At 36.7% G+C, this 22,699-nt stretch overlaps 1 protein-coding gene across 1 annotated transcript in view; it reads right to left on the bottom strand.

Moving 5' to 3' along the window:
• Window positions 1–22,699, bottom strand: part of GRM4 (glutamate metabotropic receptor 4) — a 346,515-nt gene that overhangs the window by 97,708 nt on the left and 226,108 nt on the right. Inside the window, exon 4 of the mRNA XM_087929596.1 lies at window positions 4,901–5,036. Within this exon, the coding sequence (XP_087785722.1) occupies window positions 4,901–5,036 (136 nt within the window). The remainder of the gene's footprint in view (window positions 1–4,900; window positions 5,037–22,699) is intronic.

Raw genomic sequence — 22,699 nt, 5'->3', positions numbered from 1 at the left:
CTTGCATCCTGATCAGTTGTAAACTAATTCTCTGGGGCCTCTATAGAATGTGGATATGCTTAAAATATATTTGATCAATATTCTATATAAGATCTATGTAACCCTGGCACTCTTGCTCTTCTTCAAGAGACCAATGACTTTCTGCTACTTTCTAGCTTTAGAAATAGTAAAATGATTACAGGATTCTCTCCAGTTGTTTGTCATTTTGAGAGTGAGTTTTCCACCATGTTTCAATTTTATACCATAGTCCTATCTATCTCAAGACCTCAAAATGCCATTATGTTCTGTGGCAACACTTAATAATAGCTGTTGCACAGCCTGAAAAATTTTTATTGCCATCATTATGAGAAAGAGAAAGGCAAAGAAGAGAAAGAGAATTTTTCAAGGTCATTTAGTAAAGCAGTGGAACAAATAGAACTGAAATGTTCAAGGATAAGGGCCATCATCTAGTACCTAGACATGGAACTACTGGAGAAATTAAAAGTGAAAATTCCTGTAACAGCCCAAGAATAATATACAATTTAAGTATTACCATAAACTAAGAGTAGTGATTCCCTTATTAGAATAATAGAATCAATAAATTTAAAGAATTGGAAGAGGCAGTTTATACCGTAAAATGTAACCAGTGTAGGAATCCAAATAAAGAATCTCAGACAGACAGTGGCCTAAATGCTACTTAAATATAACCAGTAATAGGTAATTAGCATCTTACTAAATAATTGGATTTGTTTGCCAAATTACTCTTATTGATAGGAAGTTTCTTAAATTGTGCAAATCTGCATTCCTATAACTTAAATAACATTATTTTGTGTCCAGCACTCAGGAATGCTAGCAATCAGGTCTTGGATTTTTTTTTCTCTGTGACATCCTTTCAGATATCTGAACAGTGCTATTGTATTTCCTCAGCATCCTCATCACATGATCACTTCCTTCATTTCTTTTTAGTTCCTATCCCAAAATTATCTTTATTCCCTTTGTCTGAGTTTGTCCCAATTTCATTGAATCCTTCATAAAGTGTGGTGCCTAAATCTGGAGAGTAGTGGAAGAAGGATCTGGCCAAACCAAAATCGAGTAGAAAATTTCCTTCTTCTCCTTTGTGGATGAAGCCTAAATTCCCTTTGTCTTTTTTGCCCCCATATCACACTGCTAGCTCATATTCAGTTTGTAAACAATTACTATTCAATTAATCTATTGAGAGGAGTTGTTTTTGTTAATTTCATGGAGCCTACATTCAAGCAAGCAACATTTTCCTAGATTTTTTTAAGGTCACTCAAATTCCTCTGGACCATCTATCCCACTGTAAATCTACTTTTTAAGTTTAGAAATTAAGCTTATCTGAAAACTAATACACTGCTATTAGTAACTAATACACTAACTAATACACTGGTGAAAGTTATGATAAAATATTCATCATGTGATTTATTATATTGGACTGCATTTCACTGTCAGCAGCTCAGAGTGATACATATGTTCCTATATTCATGTGACCAAAATTGTGGGGGTGGAAATGAGAGATTGGTCCAAGGCTATCCATTTAACTTCACAGTTGAGGGAATACTGGAAAGTGAGAAGAATAAAATTAACAAGCAATGACTCACTAAATTGGAAACGAAACCAGATATGCTTCTCATTTTGGTTGATCTTAATAACCATTGCAATAACTACTGGCACAGAACATAACTATTTGCCTGATGGTCAGGCCTACTCAGAGTTCATCAGAATAACACATATTTTATAAAAGCAGAACCAGTTGCCAATAGTCTCCTGGGCTCAGTCCAAGATGCTGATTATAACCTAAACAGTAAAGATATATGCAGCTTGGACTCTTGTTATATTTGGCAGCATCTTTGGGTAGAATTTGCTCAATTATACAATCTAACCAAGACAGAACGTTTATCTCTAGAGATATGGCAGGGGAAACCTGGAGAACTATATTCTCAACAGTAACATTTGGCAATCGTTCTCCAGGTTTCCTGAAATGAGGCTAGCTTCTACTTTTTATGCTTTAGGAAGCAGATTAAAATCATTCCCATTTGCAGGGCATTTGTTGTAAGCCATTTAGAGTCATTCATGCAAGGCACCTAAATAAACAAAGAAATAAAGTTACTGTCCAGCTATGGATTTTAGATTTATTTTTATTTCATGAATTAACACAGCTCTGTATTGCTTTGCATTGAGTCTGAGATGTTTTAAATTAAAAAATCTAGGCAAATAAAGACAACATGGAAAATGACTTTGTATATATAAAAATCACAAAGAAATTATGTGGGATGTAATCCCAGCCTACCAAGAAAGTCATATTGAGGAAGAGCTATAGATTTCTTGCATGAAAAGCTCCAATTCACGTCCCCATCTGACAAAATGGCAGCCAATTATATTTGCAGCATATACAACAATGCAACTCTGGACTAAAGTACAGAACCCAACTTTCACTTTCTCCATTGTTTCCACATAGTACATGATCTTTCCACAATTTACATATAATTTACTATTGCATCTTGAGCAGACACAAAGTCACACTCACACATACAAAATCACATAGGTTTTATGGAAGCACAGAAGCTGGTTCATCTCCTAAGCTCTCTTGTACTAACCAATAGATGCGAACTACTCACTCTTAAATAAAAGGGGCTTTTTCCATATACAATAGTGTGTGGGAGATGGTATGTGAGCTTGGAAAACATTGGAAGGCAAAATAGGTACAAAACTCCAGACATAGAATATGGGCTATTAGCAGCTTGTTTCAGAAAAGGTGACTCAAGCCAGGTAGCAAATCTTTTTGAATGATTTGCCATAATTAACTTACTATAAATGAGAGGAGAAATTTCTTTTACAATTGATGAGATGGGTGTCAAGCCCTGCGAAACTAGGTGGAATCAAGGATCTGAGAACTATACAGATTTCAGTTAATGCTAGTTTGGTGGGAAATATATAATATATTAAGAAAGGTCTCCTCACCATTCCTTTCCCAGCCTTCTCAGACTGTCTCATAGTTGTACTAATACTCCCATCATCACCATGGCATTGGGAGACCACCAGTTTGGGGTGAATTTTCAGCTTATCATGGTAACTATGCAACTACAATGTTTAGATTTATAAGAAAGAAGGTAATCTAGAAATAGGTATATAAATCCATTTGAGAAGATTGAAAAAATACAGTATATATGCAGCTTTCAGAATCACAACAGCTCTTACATGTTGTACCCAGAAATACAAGCATGAATCAAGTGAATCAATCCTAAGAAATCATCTGGCTCAGTAGTACATGTGAGCTTAGCATTACCTGAAAAACAGGAATTTTTCAGATGCATGTAAACTATTGCCACCAGAGTACAATTCTCCAGTTCACTGCTTATTTTCAGATAGGTAAATGTTTTTAGAGTCAACCTCTGTCTAAAAGGTACTTGTCATTTATGCTACAAGGGAAATCTCCTGATTTTGGTGGAAGAAATAACATACAGTATTTTTGAAGAGCATTACAAAAACCTTAAACTGTTTGATGCAAACTTTATTGACCATGTCAATTTACTTATATTTGTCAACATTTGTTGATTAATGAATTAGATACTTGCAAGATCAGGTGCAACTCACAACTGCAAGATCTAAAGAACTAAATCAGAGGATTGTGTGCTTTCAGTTTTTCATTTTGTGTTATAGTTCCATTTACTCCATTGGAAAAAGGCATATTTTGCTTTCCAGTGACTACGAGAGAATAGTAGAAGTACCCTTTTTAATTACTAAAGATAAAGTCCATGGAAGCTGACTTCAAAATTTCGTCACAAAACCATAATCTTTGTGGAAAATGTTTTTGAAAAGGAGGCTTCAAAATTATATCCAATTTCTAAAAGTATTTTAAATAATTGAAATTAATGATTGGATGATGAAAACTTCAAAGTAGCCAGTCTGCTTTGCACCATATTTTCTTTGAATCTATAGATCATATTTTAAAATGCCTTAGAACGTGAGGGCTTTTTTATGGCAGAACCAAGAACAAGCTTCCCATAAGCATTTCAGTGGAATGTTTCCTGAAGCAAAATCCAGGAATTTAATATTCAGATTTTTATATACTCATTATTAATACTTCTTTCACAAATTTACCTTTTTTCATGAAATCATTTATAAACTCCTGAGGGATCTTTTCTATGCCATGCAAGTCCAAGGAGGTATGAACCCAGGGACAGGATTATGGCTTCTAAAGGATTCTAAAACCACCAAACTGAAGAAGTATGAGCCTCTTCTAAGTTGGGGGCATATATTTAACCTACAGGAAATCATCAGAAACATATCAATTTACAGAACTATAGAAGGTACTGATACAATTTTGAAACACAGAGGAAGAGCAGAAAATGTATCCTGATACGTTGTTATTGAAGAAGGAGGAGGAATATGGAAATAGCCTTCAAGAAGAAATTTAAGAACTGTTAAATAAATATCAGCTTCGTTATGGGAAAGAAGAGGGTGAAAAAGGAACTCAAGATAACCCCATCTTGATTCTATTCAGTATAAGACAAAGTGCAGAGGAAAACTCTAACAGGCTTTGAAAATTCTGTTATTATATCCTCTATTAAGAGTACAACTAGTCCTTTTATTGTCTGTTCTTTGACTTAGCCTACCTCAGAAATGCTGACAATATTCCATTTTATTCATTAACAAGATTTATATCTAGCTTTCTCCCCTGCGAGGGTCCGCTAATGTCCTTGAGTACTGCTTCCACACCTCTCTGTCTGCCACGTGTGTCGGGTCTGCCTTCGCAAATGCTGACAATATTCCATTTTATTCATTAACAAGATTTATATCTAGCTTTCTCCCCTTCTATGTGCCCTATTTTTCCATTCCTTTTCTTTCTTTGTCTCTCTCTGTTCCATCACAGATCCTAAAGTATTAATCTCTAAATTCTTACTTGATATCATCTTCATTGGCAAATATGATGACAGCTCGAGCATGAGATGTTTCCAGAAGGCGTCGAATGATCTTATCAAATTCTCCATCTTTGGGTTCCCGGGGAATCTTGACTGATTGTGCCACACACACGCTCCCTGTGATTAGAGAAAATAGTATGATTTGAGAAGTCTTTAAAAAGAAGTGACAAACACTGATAGATTAAAGAAAGGCAAGGACAATTTTGCCATGGCCCAAAATAACATTTTCATGTGGTTTCATCTGCGGGTTTTATGCCTGTAATGTAATTGTAATTTTAGTGAGGATAAAAACATGGAACCAAATTATAAAGCTAGATGAACATGCATGTCTGAAAAAACTTCCTTGTTAACTCTTCATTTATTTAATAGTGGAAAGAACATCCTATTGCATTCTTTATGATATGTGCCTAAATGCCCCAAATGGCTTGGATGAAAGAATCTACACAGTGAGTAACTATTTGGGCTCTTCTCTGAAGCTTACATATTTTGTTTACATCTGTATATGTTTATACTCTACCGTATAAACTGACTTTTATTTATGTATAGTATAAATATATAACTCTAGAAACATAAAAACTCATCTTAAAATTACAAAAGAACAAGAGAATAAAAATTAATAATAAATAAATCAGAGATACCAATTCCAATCTTAACATGTAAGAATATCTATCTTCTCCAATCTGATGCCCTCCACATTACAATCTCCTAGACAGCTCATAATAAATGGACATTGTGGACACAGTATTCCAAAAGCCCTGAAGTGGGTCAACTTAAGATATGTTAAATTATATAATTTGATGTTAAAACCTGTTCAACTTTAAAATAATTTTGTAAGTCTCCACTTTAAGTTGTTTATGATTCCCAGGGTCTTACAACTCATTTTAAGAACTCTGATATACAGTAACTGACTAGGAGTATATAGGCAAAAAATTATCTGATTAATTTGTTACTATGCAAATTCACCCTTTACTTTTTCTCTTTCTTAAAAAGTCACCATATTATGATGCCAAACTAACACAAGCCAAAATTAACAAAAATCATCTTTGTGAGTATCTGTATTAATAGGTATCAAAAGTGCTGTAATAATGAATGCAGAAAGGGAAAGCAAGTTTCTTTCATGAAAGTTGTGTATGACTTCTGGACTACTCCCCTATATATGGATCTTGGGTATGTATCTCTATAAAATAAAGCTTACAAATGCAAGTTTCAAGATATGCATATTTGCAGGTGTGAGCTAGAAACTCAAGTAATTTCCATCTCTTTTGGAGAGCTTTCTTCTACAGAAACCCATGTTTAATTTACAGTTGTTTTATTACTCTTAATTAATTACATTTTTATTTTACACTCCCAGAAGAACAAATGCTGGAAACAAAGGTCAAAAACAGAGATTCTTGATTTCATATACTCATTTCTGTTGTTCCTTTTATATTAAACATTTCTGTGGGGAGCTGATCTGAATTCTAGATTAAACAATGTAATGTCCACTTCACTCCCCATTTTATTGTTTCAGTTTCTTTGTTTCACTATTCTTTTCTCTGAGCCTCCTCCACCCATATCCACTAGGGCTTTGTAGAACTTGAAATTCAAGTCTTCAAAATTCAAAAGGTGTTTCAGTACATGTGGAAACCCAAACTTAGCACCTGACTTCAGCACCTTAAAGCAACTCTATCTTTCTCCATATGATCAGTTGGAGAATTTTAAAAAATGACTTTCAAACCCATCCCATTTTTCTTGATGTATTCATTGATGTATTTATTTCCTTTTGATGCCCTCTAGTGGCCAACCTTCAAAGTCATCTTATCAGTTCCAGATGTAAATACAGAAAGTTTCCCACAGGAAGGATTCTGTATAGTTAATTTCAGAGTTCCAGGTCAAATCCATGTGAACCCTTAATCATTTATGCAATCCTAAAATTTTCACCCTTTTTCTGTATATTCAGAAAAAAAAAATCTTGCAAACCTTAAACTTGTAATTGAAACTTCTTTCTTAAAGGATTGAAGAAAAACTCAGTGAATATAATCAAAGTTGCAGTTCTAAAAGCTTTTAATCTTCAAAAACAGTAAAACAAAAAAATTAAATTCCAACATGATTAATAAGTGAGTTTTGGTCAAATTTTGAGCCCATAAAGTGGTTACATTAACAGCAATGAACTTCATGGAATCCTGCAACTCCCAGCAAGTGATACAAACACATCAGTTTCTTTGGTTTACTCACACAAAAAATTGTTCAGAATATGTATGGGTGATATCAAGAACTTTTCTTTCTCTGGAGAGATTTGGCAGTCTGGATTCAGCAATCAGCAGCCATTTTCAGTCATAAAATCTCCTGCTGTCTGAGAATGTCAGTTTGCCATTTCTTTATGGGAACTCTTCAAGAACAATAGTCTGTTATTATTTTCCCATGTTTGGACCTCATTTGGATGGAGGAAATCAATGGAAAATAACTAATCTGCAAAATCTATGAAGTTCTAGAACTTCAAGGGGAAATCTGGGCACCACAGAAAAGTAGGTATCTGTTCAAAGTGACTGGAAGGTGTAAATAAAAAGTCACAGGTCTTATCTGTGAAGTGGAATAAACCTGGTGTCCAGTTTTGTAAGATGATTATATGGAGGGGAGAAAGCCAGGCATAATTGCCAACAGCAAGGGGCAGAGGGGCTTCCTGACAATAATGACAAGGTATTTGTTAAGGAGACCAAGAACACAGTTTGAAGTTCCTGAAAAGCATGTAAGGCCATTGTATCAAGGTAAAGTTGGAAAGCATTTGGCAGCTGGAGCAAGTGATGACTGACAGGTGGCCTGAAAGGTGGCCTGAAATGGTACTACACAAACTGAGTTATAAATGAATACAGCAATAGATGAAATGTCAAAGTAATTCTTTTAGTTTTTCTAACACCAAGAGTATTGTTCTAAAATGGCATTAGTTTTTAGTCTTCTGGGTTTCTCCATCAGACTTTGGTCTGAAGGATAGAGATTTACATGCAAGAGCTAAAATACTACACTTTCCCAGAAAAACCAGAGTAAAGAAAACAAACACTCATCTAAAGGTCATCTATCCAAAGCTAAGTAACTTGGTAAGATCAGTGCAGTGAAATCAGGACCAAAATGTTGTACATCTAGATAGTACAGACAGGTATCAAGGCAGAAGAAAATTTACTTTTTCAAGGAGCAATCTTTATTTTTAGAAAATATGGTAGCCCTAATAATCCAATACAAGTATCTCCTTCCTTGTGATCATAATTGGAATCAGAATTTCTGTTGCTAAGCAAGGCAGTTTTTAAGAGAGTCATTCATATCCTAGTCACTTCAAGAATGGACTATGCAATGTGATCTATATGGGGCTACCCTTAAAAACCACTAGAAAATTCAGGTGGACTGGAATATGGCAGCACAACCAGTGATTGGCATCTTACAATACACTTGTGTGACACCAGGGCTCCCCAAGCTGGCTCCCTATAAGCTTCCAAGCACGATTGAAAATGCTGATTATCACCTATAAAGTTCTTCATGGCACAAAACTTTCTTACTTTATGGACCCCCTATTTCTGATGATTTCTACCTGTCAGCTAAAAACTAGCAAAATCTTCTCAATTAAACAAGGTCATCTGGTAGAACATCAGAAGTCTGCAGTCTCTATTTATGGTACCCACATTGTAGAATATCTACCCAGAAATCTAGAGCTCCAACTCTGATGATATTGTGGAAGGCACTGAAAACCTGGTTATTCTCACAGGCCTGGGGTGGAAGGGTGGTGAGTCCCCATAAGATATTATATTAATTGGTATGGTTTCTTTTCTAGATATACTTCTTTGTTCTTTTCTCTATGGTTCTGAGTTTGAATGATGTAAAGTACTCAGAGTCACTCTAAATCAAACTTTTTAAACCTAGGTAAATAAAGTAAATAAAATTAAAAGACCATCAAAAATTATCTAAAATATAATGGAAAGGAGGATTGGAAATCTTTAGAAAAATGGGGTATTAACTGGTCTGAAAGCTGTTACCATAAATTTAAAGACAATTACATATTCATGGTCCTCTTTCATCTGAAAATGATCCAATTTGGTAAAATATGCATCATCTTCTACAAACCCAAGAGATAAAAATGAAGGAAAGAAGGTAGTGATCCCTAATGACAACTGACTTCAGGAGCCAATAATGATGGATAATGTGCAGAGAGCCAACCTTCTTGACAAAAAAAGATAGGAACATTGGCAAGAAAGAAGATAAAACCTTTTGATAAATTCCCCTTGAGATACTCCTTCAGGCAATTAATTCTATCTTTGATGTGGCATAGTGCTGATCTGAGAAAATCTGAGCTTTAAGAATAAACTTGTCACATAACCAATGAGGGGTCAGAATCTATGATTTCCATTTGCCCTTTTCAAATGCATCAGCTTAGATCACATTTTTGTCAGTTACCTAAAGAGGAGGTACTTGCAGAGGGATGAGGACCGGTAGATGATTGTTGATGGTGAGTTGTAGAGTTACATTGTATCCTGTGATACATCCAGAGTGAAACAGCTGTTCATAAATAATTTCATCTCTTGCTGAGGCTGGATAGACTAAGTAGGCAGATCATATTTGTGTGCAATAAAGGTCTCAGTGAAATTGCTTATGGTATCAGAATCTACAAAGACTTGCAGGTGTATTTCAGCAATGGTCTGAGTCTTTAGTGAAACAAGAATGATTAAATGGTGATGTGTAGCTCTGCATGTCTAGGCTTTATATAATTTCTGGTCTCTGAACCTTTATGATGCTAGAGCCATCCCATTTCCCAATAAACCAGAGTTAGAGTGGTTAGGGTATCTATTTAAACTGCCCCCTTCTCCAGAAGTACATTTAATCAATGCTTCAAACAGGGAAGTTGCAGCTCGGCACTCAAGTATGAAGTGGTTAAATTTACACAAAATAGTCCTAGGCAATAGAATATCTCAAAAAAAAAAAATAGACCTAGGAATTAGTGAAGCTCTGTTACTTCTAAGTGACATGGGTTACAGTATAACAGAATAATAGAGTTATAAGGGAACTTGGAGGTCTTCTAGTCAACCCCCCCTACTCAGGCATGAGACCCTATTGCACTCTGGACAAATGACTGTCCAATCGCTTCTCAAAAAACTTCCTGTGATGGAACACCCACAACTTCTGTAGGGAAGCCATTCCACTGATTTTCAGTCAGCAAATTTCTCCTTTGTGTTCTCGATTGCTTCTCTCCTTGATTAGTTTCCACCCATTGCTTCTTGCTTTGTCTTCAGGTACTTTGGAGAAAAGGTTGACACCCACCCCCCAATTCTCTTTGGCAGTCCTTAGATATTGGCATACTTCTATCGTGTCATTCCTAGTCCTTCTTTTCATTAAACTAGACATACCCAATTCCTGCAACCGTTCTTTATATGTTTGTGTTTATATTGGTTTCATATGGGGTCAATTTCCAAAGTTTAGCAGGAAAGTGGGAAGAAGGAAAGAAAGAAAATAGAACTGTCTTTCTTTTCTGAACATATTCTTCTTCAATTCCTTGAGTTTCCTATCAATATTCAAGCAAAGTTGCATTAATGCTGCCATGGTTTCTGGGGTGCCTTGATGAATTAGTTTGTCCCTATTTCATCTAATATCCCCTCTATGAATTGGACAATTAAGTTTCTCTCATTCCAGCCCACATCCTGAGCTAACAGCTGAAACTCAGTGGCATACTCCCACACTGAGCAGTAACCCTGTTGTTGGCAGAGAATCTTATGGTTGGCAGGCACTCACTTGACCAGATCTTCAAAGTTATCTCTGAGGCATGCCACAAAACTAGCACAGGAGTCCAAGTCAAAGCTCTATTTTGAATAAGATAAGGGGTTATCTATTTTTCATCTCCCCCTTCATAAGGATCATGATAAATCCTACATGGTTTTTGATGATGTTACATCATTCAGGAAGCATACTGATCACATTTCCCAAGAAAGGCAGTAAATTTGCTTCTCATCCTGTATATTAGGCAAGGAAGGTGATTCTCAGCATCAGAGGGATGATGCTATTACAGCAGCTTGAATAAAAGCCGCAGGGCTTAAGCTGGAACTGTCAGAGGAACCACTGGGCTTTTTCTGGCCTACTTGCTGGATGTTTCAACTGGGCGGTTTATCTGGGTCACCCCTGGATTTTGATACTGGAGCAAAGCATTAGCAACTTGATCAGCATTCACTGGAATTGCAGGAGGTCTGTACTTGTAATTTAATTCTTGATCTGAAGGCAACAGGGTTTTTTTTCCCCAATAGCAATGGCTATGAGGTCAAATCAAGCTGCTAAACTTTACAACAAGGTTAATCAATAAATCTGGGCTCTCCAAAGCTTTAATCTATTATTCAGGAATTTACTTACTTGGCAGGAGACTTTCAAAAATGACTTTGGTTGGATTAGACTTTGTCTTTCAGACAAGAACAAAATAATGTATGGAAAGAGATCACCTTCTGCAGTGCAAAAAAGGCAAAAACTTTTCTACAGATCTGTCTCCAGAGTTTATATCCTAATCTTTTTCCACCCGCTTTCCTGAATTAACAGATTCTCAGTGATTTATCCCATGGCCTTTGACAGCTTTGATATTTTATATCATGATCCTTACCAAACTAAGAACCACTGGTTGCCAGCAGATACATCTCTTTTACTATGCACTTCTAATCAGGTCACAAATTGTAAATTATGCTATTAAGATCTAGTCCCATTTTAAAACCATGGGCATAGTTCTCACTTCTTTAGTGCTAACACTGGGCATTCAGTATGCTAGTGCAAAGAATGTAGGTGAAACCACTGTGTGAGGTCATTCATTGATTTGGAGACAGTATCATAAATATGCTGGTATAGAGTTTTATTTTTCAATCAAGGCAATCCAAGTGAGGTTACTGAGTTCCAACCCCAATGCCTTAATTCTATCAAGACTGAGGGATTATGGATTATGGACATTAAGAGCTACCTAAATCTAGGGTTAGAATAACCTTGGATGGGATAGCATTTCCCCTTTCAAGAGTAGGGAGCAACTTGGGGGATGGTTGTTCTTCCTGGACTCAACTCCTGCTCAATGAGCTTTTGTACAGCTTCATCTGGTCTGCCAGTTGCACCCTTTCCTAGGTCAAGGGGCCCTTCAGACAATTATTTGTGCCTTATTCATTTCATGGCTCAATTACTGTAATGGTCTCTACATGGGGCTGACTTGAAGACTACTCAGAAGCTTTAAGTATTCCATGTAGTGGTGCCTGGTTACTTAAGGAACCATCTATCTTTAGTGAATAAACCTGAATGCTAATCAGTCTTAGTTTCATTCTACATAGGTTTAGCATAACTACATGTACAGGATAGCATCTTACTATCAACATCAGAATGTCCAGGGAAAGGAAAAGTTCATCTGACCTTCCCAGGAGTATTCCTATCTGTCTACTGCAGCATCCAATCAGAAATAGAGGCAACTCAGGCAAGGAAGAACTTTGGACAAGGAAAACACAAGGTACCCCTATCTCTTATAACAGCTTCTAAGGCAGTTTTGTGAGACAAGAAGCTGGCTACAGGATGTCACAATGTTCCTTTTATTAGGCAGGCAGCCATCTAAGTTAAGCATCTGTAGCTATCCATCTCAACACCTTGGGTTAATCCCTATGCATTGGCAAGAAAAAACTGAATGTGAAGACAAGAGAAATATGCAAGCAAGGTAATGCAGAACAGAGATAAAGAAGAGACCTGACTGGAAGGCAGGCAGCTCTGGGGATTTAGCACTTTTAGCTCTGATATATTATGTAAATCTTTTTTAATTTGGAAGCTGGTTTTTGAACTTTACGTTTTAATAATTGATATCATAGTGCAACATTTAAAAAAAACTATGAGGATTTAGCTGTGTACACAAGAAAGAAGATATGCTTCCTGTGCATATTATGTAAAAGCCAGGTCCAGAATTTATGTCATACTCCAAGGTTCTTCATCTGGAGATGAAGAAATATTATTTAGAGAAAATGAAGATGATTCCACTACCTCCAATCTTTGGAACAACAAAGAAATTTGGCATAACACCTTAACCTTGCCTTCTTCTCCCTCACCATAACCTTGCCTCCTTCTCCCTCCAAAATGGAGGAATAAAACTCAGTAAACAAGCTGGGGGGGAGGGGGAAAGATGGGTAATTGTTAGAACTTGGCCGCCATAAACTTTTGAATTAAGTAGACAAAGCAAAATATTTTGAAGGCTTTCATTTTCTAACAATGAATCACAGTGAATTATTGATCCCTGCATTCTCTTGGTGCTCGCTTCTTTGTGATAAAAGGAAAAATAGTAAAATTCTTATAAAATAAGATTTATTCTTCCTTATCTTTCCAGACAACAAAAAGCTTCTACCTAATAAATATCATCCTCCCTTATTCACATACTGTAATTTTTCAATTTCATCTGGAGAGAGTGAACCAGTTGCAAGGAGAATGATCTATTTACAATTTATGCAGGGGCAGTCTATCTCTCTTGCCATGTCCTTCTTACGGTACTGCTGTAAGGTTGGCAAGTCTCAGGTGTACCCCCTCAGTTTTGGGAACAAAATTCAAAGACTAAGGACAAATCTATGGTAAATCAGTATCCTTTAATGGCTTCTCTGAAGTGTACAGCTGGACTGCAATATTCTGCATAAACAGAATTTGATCTGGGACTATCTCAGTATTTATAACAGCAAAATGGAATTATTATAAAAAGTTTCCCAAATGACTATAGAGAAAGTTCCACAAAGGAATTCTACACTGACTTCCTAAATCCATCTCATGAATTTAATTGGTTTGTTTCACAATACAATACCATCATTGATTTGATTGAGGTGCCCAGTCATTTCTGAACTTATTTTAATGATATAGTGTGCCTTTCTATATAATTTAGCTCTTCACTAAAACCAGTTGAAATAACAGGTCTTGGGAAAAACCCCAGTCTAAGAGCTTAGATAGTTTTTTCCCCTTTTAAAGTAAAAGTATGACATAAAGAAATAGGAAGATTAGTTAAATGAACATCATACTTCATAGGAAGTATCAATTTGGGATTTTATACCATAAGCAATTTTTGAAGGAAAGAAAAGAAGCATGTAATAAAAATAAAACATTCTCATTATCTTTCCCATCAGTTTACCTAAACCCATAAAGTCATCCTTAAACATACAGAAACAATTACCAGGACAGCTGAAACATAAATATACTTTTAATATCACCCCTTCCTTTTGATACTGTTAAAAGTATGATCTGCAGGGGATATTATCACTGTAGAAACTTTTTCCTCAGTTTTGAAAAATATCTTATGGAATATTTTATTTATTTTAACAACTTACATTTATTTAGCCTTTCTTTCCAAGGGCATATTATGAAATGGAACTGGAGTTGCATAATACATTTCCAATAGTAAAATATTTTTGTTTTGATTTGATTTGATTGAACAAATGAATCTTAATTGCTAGTTTCTTATGCTATGCTTTTAATTTTTGTTTAAATTAATAATGAAATTCAAATTTCTATCAGCTAAGTCAGGAAAAAGAATAAAATAAAATTCACACTCATTCTATGAAAAATGTAAACTTTTTTTTTTTTTGCTCTTAGTCACAGTGGTTAGTTTTTCCAAATACATTTAAATCTAAAGTAACGTTCCTAATTTGAATAGCTGTTCCTGTCTGCAGATTGGGAATAGGAAGTTCCTATTTGTTGTTGGAAAACTATCAGAGAAAGAAGAAAGCTAGATTAACTCCATTCATAAATAATAAGATTTGCATATTTAACTCTAGCAAGTGGCTTTGGCATTTTACTTCTCTCAATAAACCACAATATCCAGAAAGGAAGGAAGGAACTTTGACAGAATGAAAATTCAAAGTTAACTGATTAGTGAGAATTGCAAATGTTTTCAGTTCCCAAAGGAAATATATTATTGTATATAAATGCAACATTGCATGAATATCCAAAACCTGTAACATATTTTACGGCTGTGAATGCTTTGACAGTGATTACATCAGCCCCTCTTATTCCAATCAGCAGATACCCCTGCTTTAACAATTGTATTCATTTTAAATAAGTGGATTCCATAAAGGAGAACAAAGTAAAAAGCGTTTGTTCCAAATCTTCCAAGAGTGCATAACCCCACACTTTTTGGTTATTAGCCTTTTGCACAGTTCAGAACAGACTCAGCATTTTTCTATGAAAAATCTCACCCTCATAATATTTTAGCATCACTCACTTTCCGAAAATCATTTTCCTTGTTGTTATTCGCCTAGTAATTGGGCATCAACTAAACTTCCAGAGCAGTCTAAATGTAAGAGCCATATCCCAAAATAAGATCATAAAATTAGCACCCTAATTCTGGATGCTTTCTACACAATAAGAAAAAAATGGCCTAGGAGCCAAAGAAAATCACAGCCTTTGTTTTCCCCATTATGGACAGAAACTGGAAGCAGACCTGTCCAAAATTAGCACTGCTGACCCTACTAGGAATGAAGTACATGCTAGCATTACTTCTTCCCTAAAGAGAAAATCAAGTAGGAAATAAAAGACAATAGGCCTACTTTTTACATGGATAGGAAAGCCAAGGCTCTCCCCTCTTACATGGCTTGCATGATTGTTCAAAGAACACCCCCAAAAATCCAGAAGCTTCTTTGCAAATTGCACTGAGTTGGCTGAGAACATTTTTATAGTTTAAAAAAATAAGATGAAAGAACCTTAATCATGTTGTTTATTTTGGAAAGTCTAATGCCCTTTTCTGCCTTCTAAATGGCCCAGTATTTTTTTTTCTATGAATTTGAAAATCTATAGAAAAATCAACTGGGCTGGAAATCTGCTTCCAAAAGTGGATTTAGTGCTGTGGTGCTGTAAGTCTACCTGCCACAGTATAGTTCGCATTTAACTAGTATCTTATTCTTTTCATTTAATGTCTGGGAGCTGGGCCAAATTTGTTGTTTTCCTCTTTATGTGGAAACAGATGGATGGAATCACATCAACAAATTCTAGGACTAATATAGTCCAGTAAAGCAAGCAAAACAAACAGCACATCCTGAGCAGCCAGTAAACCTACTTTTTACATAAACTGATGAGCTCCTGAAACGTGTTGAGACAGCATCTTCTCAATCACCAGAGATGACAGCTCTTTAAGGAATCTATCAGTTTCATGACTGTTTCCAAGGCAATAAAGAAAAAAAAACACCCAACAACAGCAACTCTTTACAGCTTCAAACTTGACACAGAGGAACACAAGCAATACCCATCTCCTATGTAAATGTGTACACTCCCAGTGATGCACCCAGCAAACCTGTTTCATAAAAAAACACACAATTTGTGTTGGTGTAACTCCATTCACCTATAATATATTCATCACTACATGCACCACCCATTTTGCCTATGGTTTGCACAGAATGGGGGATAGATCCCTTACATTTAATTTGCTGCTCAATATCACCGTTCAGTCTGCATACAAGAGAATAAAACAGGAAAGGGGAAACAAGATCGATATGTAAGCCTTCACTCAACACCACCAGGCCTGATTTGCTTTAGCAACATTCTTTATTAATTGTGTAGAACCTTCCTGCATTCAATAAATACAAATAGAAGTCACCTTCATGCTTTTCTAATCAAGATCATTACTGTAGGATCTAAGAGGATGTATCTGCTAACTGTGGGCATTCAGAGATTAGACCATAAGTTGCAAGTAACAGTGCTTCATGTAGTGTTAGGTTAATTCTCATCAGTCTCATTATAATGGCCAATGATCTAAGAACCAAGGGAGGGTAAGAGGGTGGGAAGAGTGCAGCAGCCTGAGGCTATACAACTGATTTGTACATTCATTATGAAATTGCACAAACATCCAACCTTGCAGAATTATGCAATGACTTGCTTTTCTCATTCTAATGAAAGCAACAGGCTTCTACAGATGCTACTGGCTGCAAACCAATAATGTCTAGAGAACTACAGTTCCCAGCCCTGCAAGGTCTATGATCCAAGGAAAACTTCAAAGCTAAGGAATTACTTATAAGCAGCTATCCACCTAATGGAAGTACATCATATTACATCAGGCTCCCATAAAACAGGCACAAACATGGTTGTAATTCCACAAATCCATAGACCAACTCAGGAACTAAATCTCAATTACTGTACTGAAAGAATAATACACAGTTAATAGTCTCTTAGTGGGCAGGAAAGATGGTAGAGAATTTATTTTTTTATTCCATTCAGTTGTGTCTGATTCTCGGAGATTGCCTGGATAAGTCCCTTCAGTTTTCTTGGCAAGGTTTTTCAGAGGTGATTTGCCATTGTCTCTTTCCTAGGGCTGGAAAAGAATGACTGATCCAAGACACACATACCCCCAATGGCTTTATGCCTATGGTGGGACTAGAACTCATGGTCTCTCAGTCTCTAACCTGATGCCAAGTTGGCTCTCCATATAATTTATTCTTCTTCAAATCCTGCATACCTTTTTCCCCCTGTGGCACCTTCTATAGAAAATCTGATTATTTTCTCAAGCACAATTAAATCCATTTGCATATTTTCATTTTCTTCATTTTTGCATTCCTGTCTATAGTTGCCACCTGCTAGGTTGAATTTCTCCTGCCACTAACAGACATATGGAGAACGTAATCATATTGTTTCCCAGTCTGAAAATACCACCATTGTGAGGTTTCACTGTGAGTTTGGCAATTTTTTTGAGTATGAATTAACAATACATTTTCGAAATACCCAATATAAATGGCAGTTTCTACATTACTATATGGACTTGACCTAAATAGAATTAATTAGATTGTTCAGTACAAACCACAAGGGCGTTCCTTTTCACTGGGGCAATGCACAGCCCATCACAAGACTGAAATCCTATAGGCCAGCTTGGAAAACAGCTATTCACTTAAATATCTATCCGGTTTAACTCCAAGAATTCCTGAAGAGAGGAATGGTCCAAGGAACCTGCTTGTGGCCTGACCATTAGTGCTCCCTCTATCAAACCACCTGGTTTTGACCTGCCTTGTTTTTTCTGTTCAAAACTGAACAGAATTTGGTGTGATATCAGTAGAAATGGCAAGATTCCCCTTATGGCAATTGTGGTGCTGATATGCAAACTACTAAACACATTGTGCAAAGCAGCCAACAAGTGCATACTCTAGTTTTCTACATGAAACCACGCCAGAGGCGATCACCTGGATAGCTGAAATTGACATTCAGTTATGAGGCCACTGCCTTACCCCCATAGATGGACTATGTATACATGTTTACTTCTGTTATGTTCTCATCATGCACTAAATAAATAAAATAAATAAAAACCATTTTTCTTTGTAAACAGAATTAAAGCTAATCCTTGTTTAGTGGCTGGCTGCCTCGTTTAGTGACTACCCACAGTTAGGATGGTAATATAAAAATAACTCGCATTTACAATCTTTGGTGTGTAAAGCAAAGGAAAGCTGGAGAAAGATTATCAGCACAGTTGCAGTTTCCCTTGGTGACCACTTTGCTTAATGCCAATCCCAATTGTGTCAGTAAACAAGGATACCTGTATTTCAAAAACTATTTTAATCTCTATGGTGAAATTTGTTTGTTTACTCTTATTTTCAATATTGCTGGGAGTCGTCTTAGCTGAACTTTTTTTGCCTCTCATTCCTCCCTCCGTATACAGTATATGATGAAACACAAGTTTTCTCCTTCCTCCTGAATAGTAAACCAAATATGCAACCTGTGGCCAGCTCTCGGAGTCTTGCATGACCACTAGTAACATAGCAGAAGCTTGTAATCTGTGCCAAAACATAACACAGATTTCATTTCATTAACCCCACAAGCCTTATTTTCCTTACCATCTTAGACATTGCACTAACTCAGGCTAGGATTCCTTTATAGGCCTCACCATGGTGCTTGGCAGAAAATCAAGCAGGGGACTTTAAATCTTTTCCTGGATAAATTCCAGAATAAGAACTTTACTTCAACGTATGTGCCAAAAACATACATTTAAAACTCCCAAGGTTGGTAAACTATTAGTAAATGAAAAAATGTTTATGGGAATGTCTACTGATAATCCTTCTACAAATAGTCCTGAAATACTAGTTGAGGTTTTCTCTTTTCATTAAGTATGTTCCTTTGATTGTATCTACAATGTGCTGTTAATTACAGGAACCATCTGGGTGGTCAATGTATAATATCAAATTTTGCAAGCATTAGATTGTAAATTTATTTCAACAGCCAGAAACAAACCAAATGATAATGATGTCAGACTTCCTGCCTCTTTTCTCATGTCCCATTCAGGAAAATGCTATTATCGTATCCATTGATAACAGAACAAAACCCTGATTTCTAATTCCAAACTTTTGTGAGCTTATTGTGATTCTTTTGGAAAAGGGAAGGAATTCTGAGATATTCCTCTCAGGCACTCAGCAGATACCTTATACTAGACAGTTTCTACTGAAGTTTCAAGTATGTGTCACACAGCTTTTTAAAAATCGTCATTCATTTACTCTTTTCTTTTGACACATCTTCTCCCATAGTTAAATTGCATGTGACCTTTCCGTTGATTCTATTGAATTGCACTTTAAATGCTCGAGTGTACAATTCATACTTATTTCAATGGAGAGATGACATTTGTGTTCTTCTTAGGTCTCCCCTTTTTTTTTTTAACTAAAAGCTGAAAGAGAAGAAGAGGGAAGGGAAAGGAAGAGAAAAGCAGCAGAATTACTCTGGTTCCTACTGAACTAATGGCAATTTCTCCGTCATTTTTTTTCTTCTCTGGAATGGAATATAGTAGTGAGCGGATGCAAGACATCAGGGAACAACATCCCCCATTGGCCTTATTTATGCCCTTATGTTTGTTCTGCTTTAAATCTGGGAATTCTTCCAACAGCAGCTAAATTTAGAAAAAGTTACAAGGTGCTCTGCCTGAGAAAGGGAATAGACTAGCTGGTGGAATCCAAATGGGCAGATAATCAGAATGTGGTGGGGGAGAGAAATTCATTTTCATATGGTAGAGCTTCACACAACAACTTACTGCAAAATGAAAAACAAAGAGTTTGGCCCTGTCTCTTCCTATTTAAACAGGGAGGGGATTGGTCTCTCCAAAGGTGAGGTAAGATTTTTGATGGAAAGAAAAAGAACTTTCAGTGCTATGGAGCACTGAAAGCCATATTCCAGATTTCTGTGTTAGGCTCTGAAGCATGCCATACCTGCATTTTTTTTTAATTTACTTGTCCTCTCCCATCTTAAGGCCAGAAGACAAAGGAGTCTTGTATATGGATTTAGATTCCCCAAAGTGATTTTTTCTTCTCCTTTTCTGAGTAAGTGGAAGACTTTTCCATTCCTTTGTCATCTTTGAATAATGCAAGTGAAAATGACACTGCTAATTTTGAAGCTTCTGTTCACAGTATATGATCTCCATCTTAAAGTTGCAGGCTAGAAGTCTCCGATGGCTCTACATCAATCAAAAACTCCAGCTGCTTTGAATTAACTTCAGATTCCCTCTGTGTTATGAACATAAGAGATATGGGAGAATGCACTCAGTCACCACAGAGCTCCCAAATTAATTAGTCCCTTGGTGCTCCTCTATCTAGTCATGTGTGCGGTAGTTTTGCACCAATTAATGAATGATAAAATTATGAATCACCCAGTAACAGACTGCAAATAGCTTACAACAAATTAATGGAATATAAATTAACAAAGTGTGAATAGCCAATTACAAAATCATATAACATATAATAGAGTAGAAAAGGAAAATGAAAGAGAAAAGAACCATTTTCTTGTCAATTCCACCTAATTATAAGACAATGGCTGTTTAAAAATCAGATATTCATATCCAAATATATCAAAATTACATTGAAGAAAACATTGAAAAGGTTTATCTGTAAATTGGTCATTAATTTTGACATCAATGGAAATCAGATGACTGGATAATGTTTTCTACTGTCATCTATGAAAGCCTGAGTGCCAACATTAGCCTTGGTGATGTATGATCCCATATAATTGCTGAACTGCTTTGAAAAATTAGACCACACCACTTTGATTTGGAGTTTAGATTCACTTTAAAAAGCCTGTCCAATTTCCAAATCAAGTCCAAGCCACTTCAAAAATAGCTGAACCCTTTCAACTCTTTGAATTGGTGATTCAGTTTGGATATTGAAAATTCAGCATTAAATCACTAAAGTCACAAATTTTTGAATCAAATATTCATATAGCCTTGTACAGAGAAATTCCCTGAGTCATATGCATTATTTGAAACATGAGAGAAGTAATAACCCTACATCAGAGATGGTATTCAGCAGGTTCTGACCAGTTCTGGAGAACCAGTAGCAGAAATTTTGAGTAGTTTGGAGAACCAGCAAATACCACCTCTGACTGGCCCCACCCCTTATCTATTCTCTGCCTCCCAAGTTCCAGCTGATCAGCTGGGTCTTCTTTGGTTGCCCTGCACAGGAGACTGGAGATGGAAAGCAGGTTAGTGGGGTGGGAAGGGAATGGAGATTTTACAGTATCCTTCCCCTGCCATGCCCACCCAGCCACACCTGCCAAGCCATGCCATGCCCACCAAGCCACGCCCACAGACCCAATAGTAAAAAAATTTGAATCCCACCACTGCCCTACATGCGCATTTATTATGCTTATGCTAGGATTTAAAGGGGAAAAGGATGTTGACAAGCCACCCCCAATCTCTCCCCACTACTTAAATGTATGGAACTATGTCCAAGATTAGAAATTTTGTGTTATACATGGTCACTGGGACAGAAGCTTCTGTTTACAAATAAACTTCGAACTTTCTTCCTCAACACAGCAAGCTCAAAGAAGGGGATGTTGGCAGTAAGGCTTATATATAAATCCATACTCCCTTCCCACTCAGCCTGCATGTGAGCGGGTTCAACAACTGCATTCAATTGCTATCAAGATAAAGATGCAAATAGCAGAAGCATTCCTTTATAGCTCTTTCTCCCAGTGTGGTATATTTCTAGATAAGCCAGTTCCATTCTTTGAGACCTAAGATGGAGAGGAAAAGATAGAATACAAACTCCAATTTTTCTGTTCCTATTTTGTGTGATGCAATCCCTCCTTCAGGGGGTGGGGGGGAATTGAACATGGTGTAGGAAAGCAAAGAACTTCTCCATCCTAAGAAGCAATAGATAGAAACAAGAAGCAATGGATGGAAACTAATCAAGGAGATAACTGACCTAGAACTAAGGAGATTTTTTTTGATAGTTAGAGCAATTAATCAGTGGAACAGCTTGCCTCTAGGAGCTGTGGGTGCTCCAACACTGGAGGCTTTTAAGAATAATTTGGGCAACATTTGTTTGAAATGTTATAGGGTTTCCTACTGCAGTAGAGAGTTGGACTAGAAGACCTCCGAAGTCCTTTCCAACTATGTTATTCTGTTTTTATTATTCTATATCAGGGGTATCAAACTCAAGGCCCATGGGCTGGATCCAGCCCACAGGTTGCTTAGATCTGGCCTGTGGCACCACCCCTGGAAACAGCGAAGGACTAGCTCATGGTGCATCTGTCAGCGAAAATGGAGCTTGGGAGGGCTGCGGGTGGAGGGTTTCAACCTAAAATGTAGCTTAGGAGGGCCATGAGTGGCTCTCCCAAGCTCTCTTTTCACTGGCAGAGGGTTGCAAGAGGCTGTCCAGACAAAAATGGAGCTTGGGAGTTCATTTTCTCTGGCAGAGTGCTCAGGCTACCACAAGTGCCCCTGACACGAGTGATGTTGAGCTGGCTTTGCCCACCCTGGCCATGCCCACTCTGGGCCCCCAAGGTCAAACACAATCCTAATGTGTCCCTCAATGAAATCAAGTTTAACACCCTTGTTCTATATGCAACTG

Source organism: Pseudonaja textilis, chromosome 3 (genome assembly GCF_049901715.1).
Source record: "Pseudonaja textilis isolate UNSWEBS1 chromosome 3, rPseTex1.2, whole genome shotgun sequence".
NCBI lineage: Eukaryota > Metazoa > Chordata > Lepidosauria > Squamata > Elapidae > Pseudonaja > Pseudonaja textilis.
This window is presented reverse-complemented; position numbering and strand designations above follow the sequence as displayed.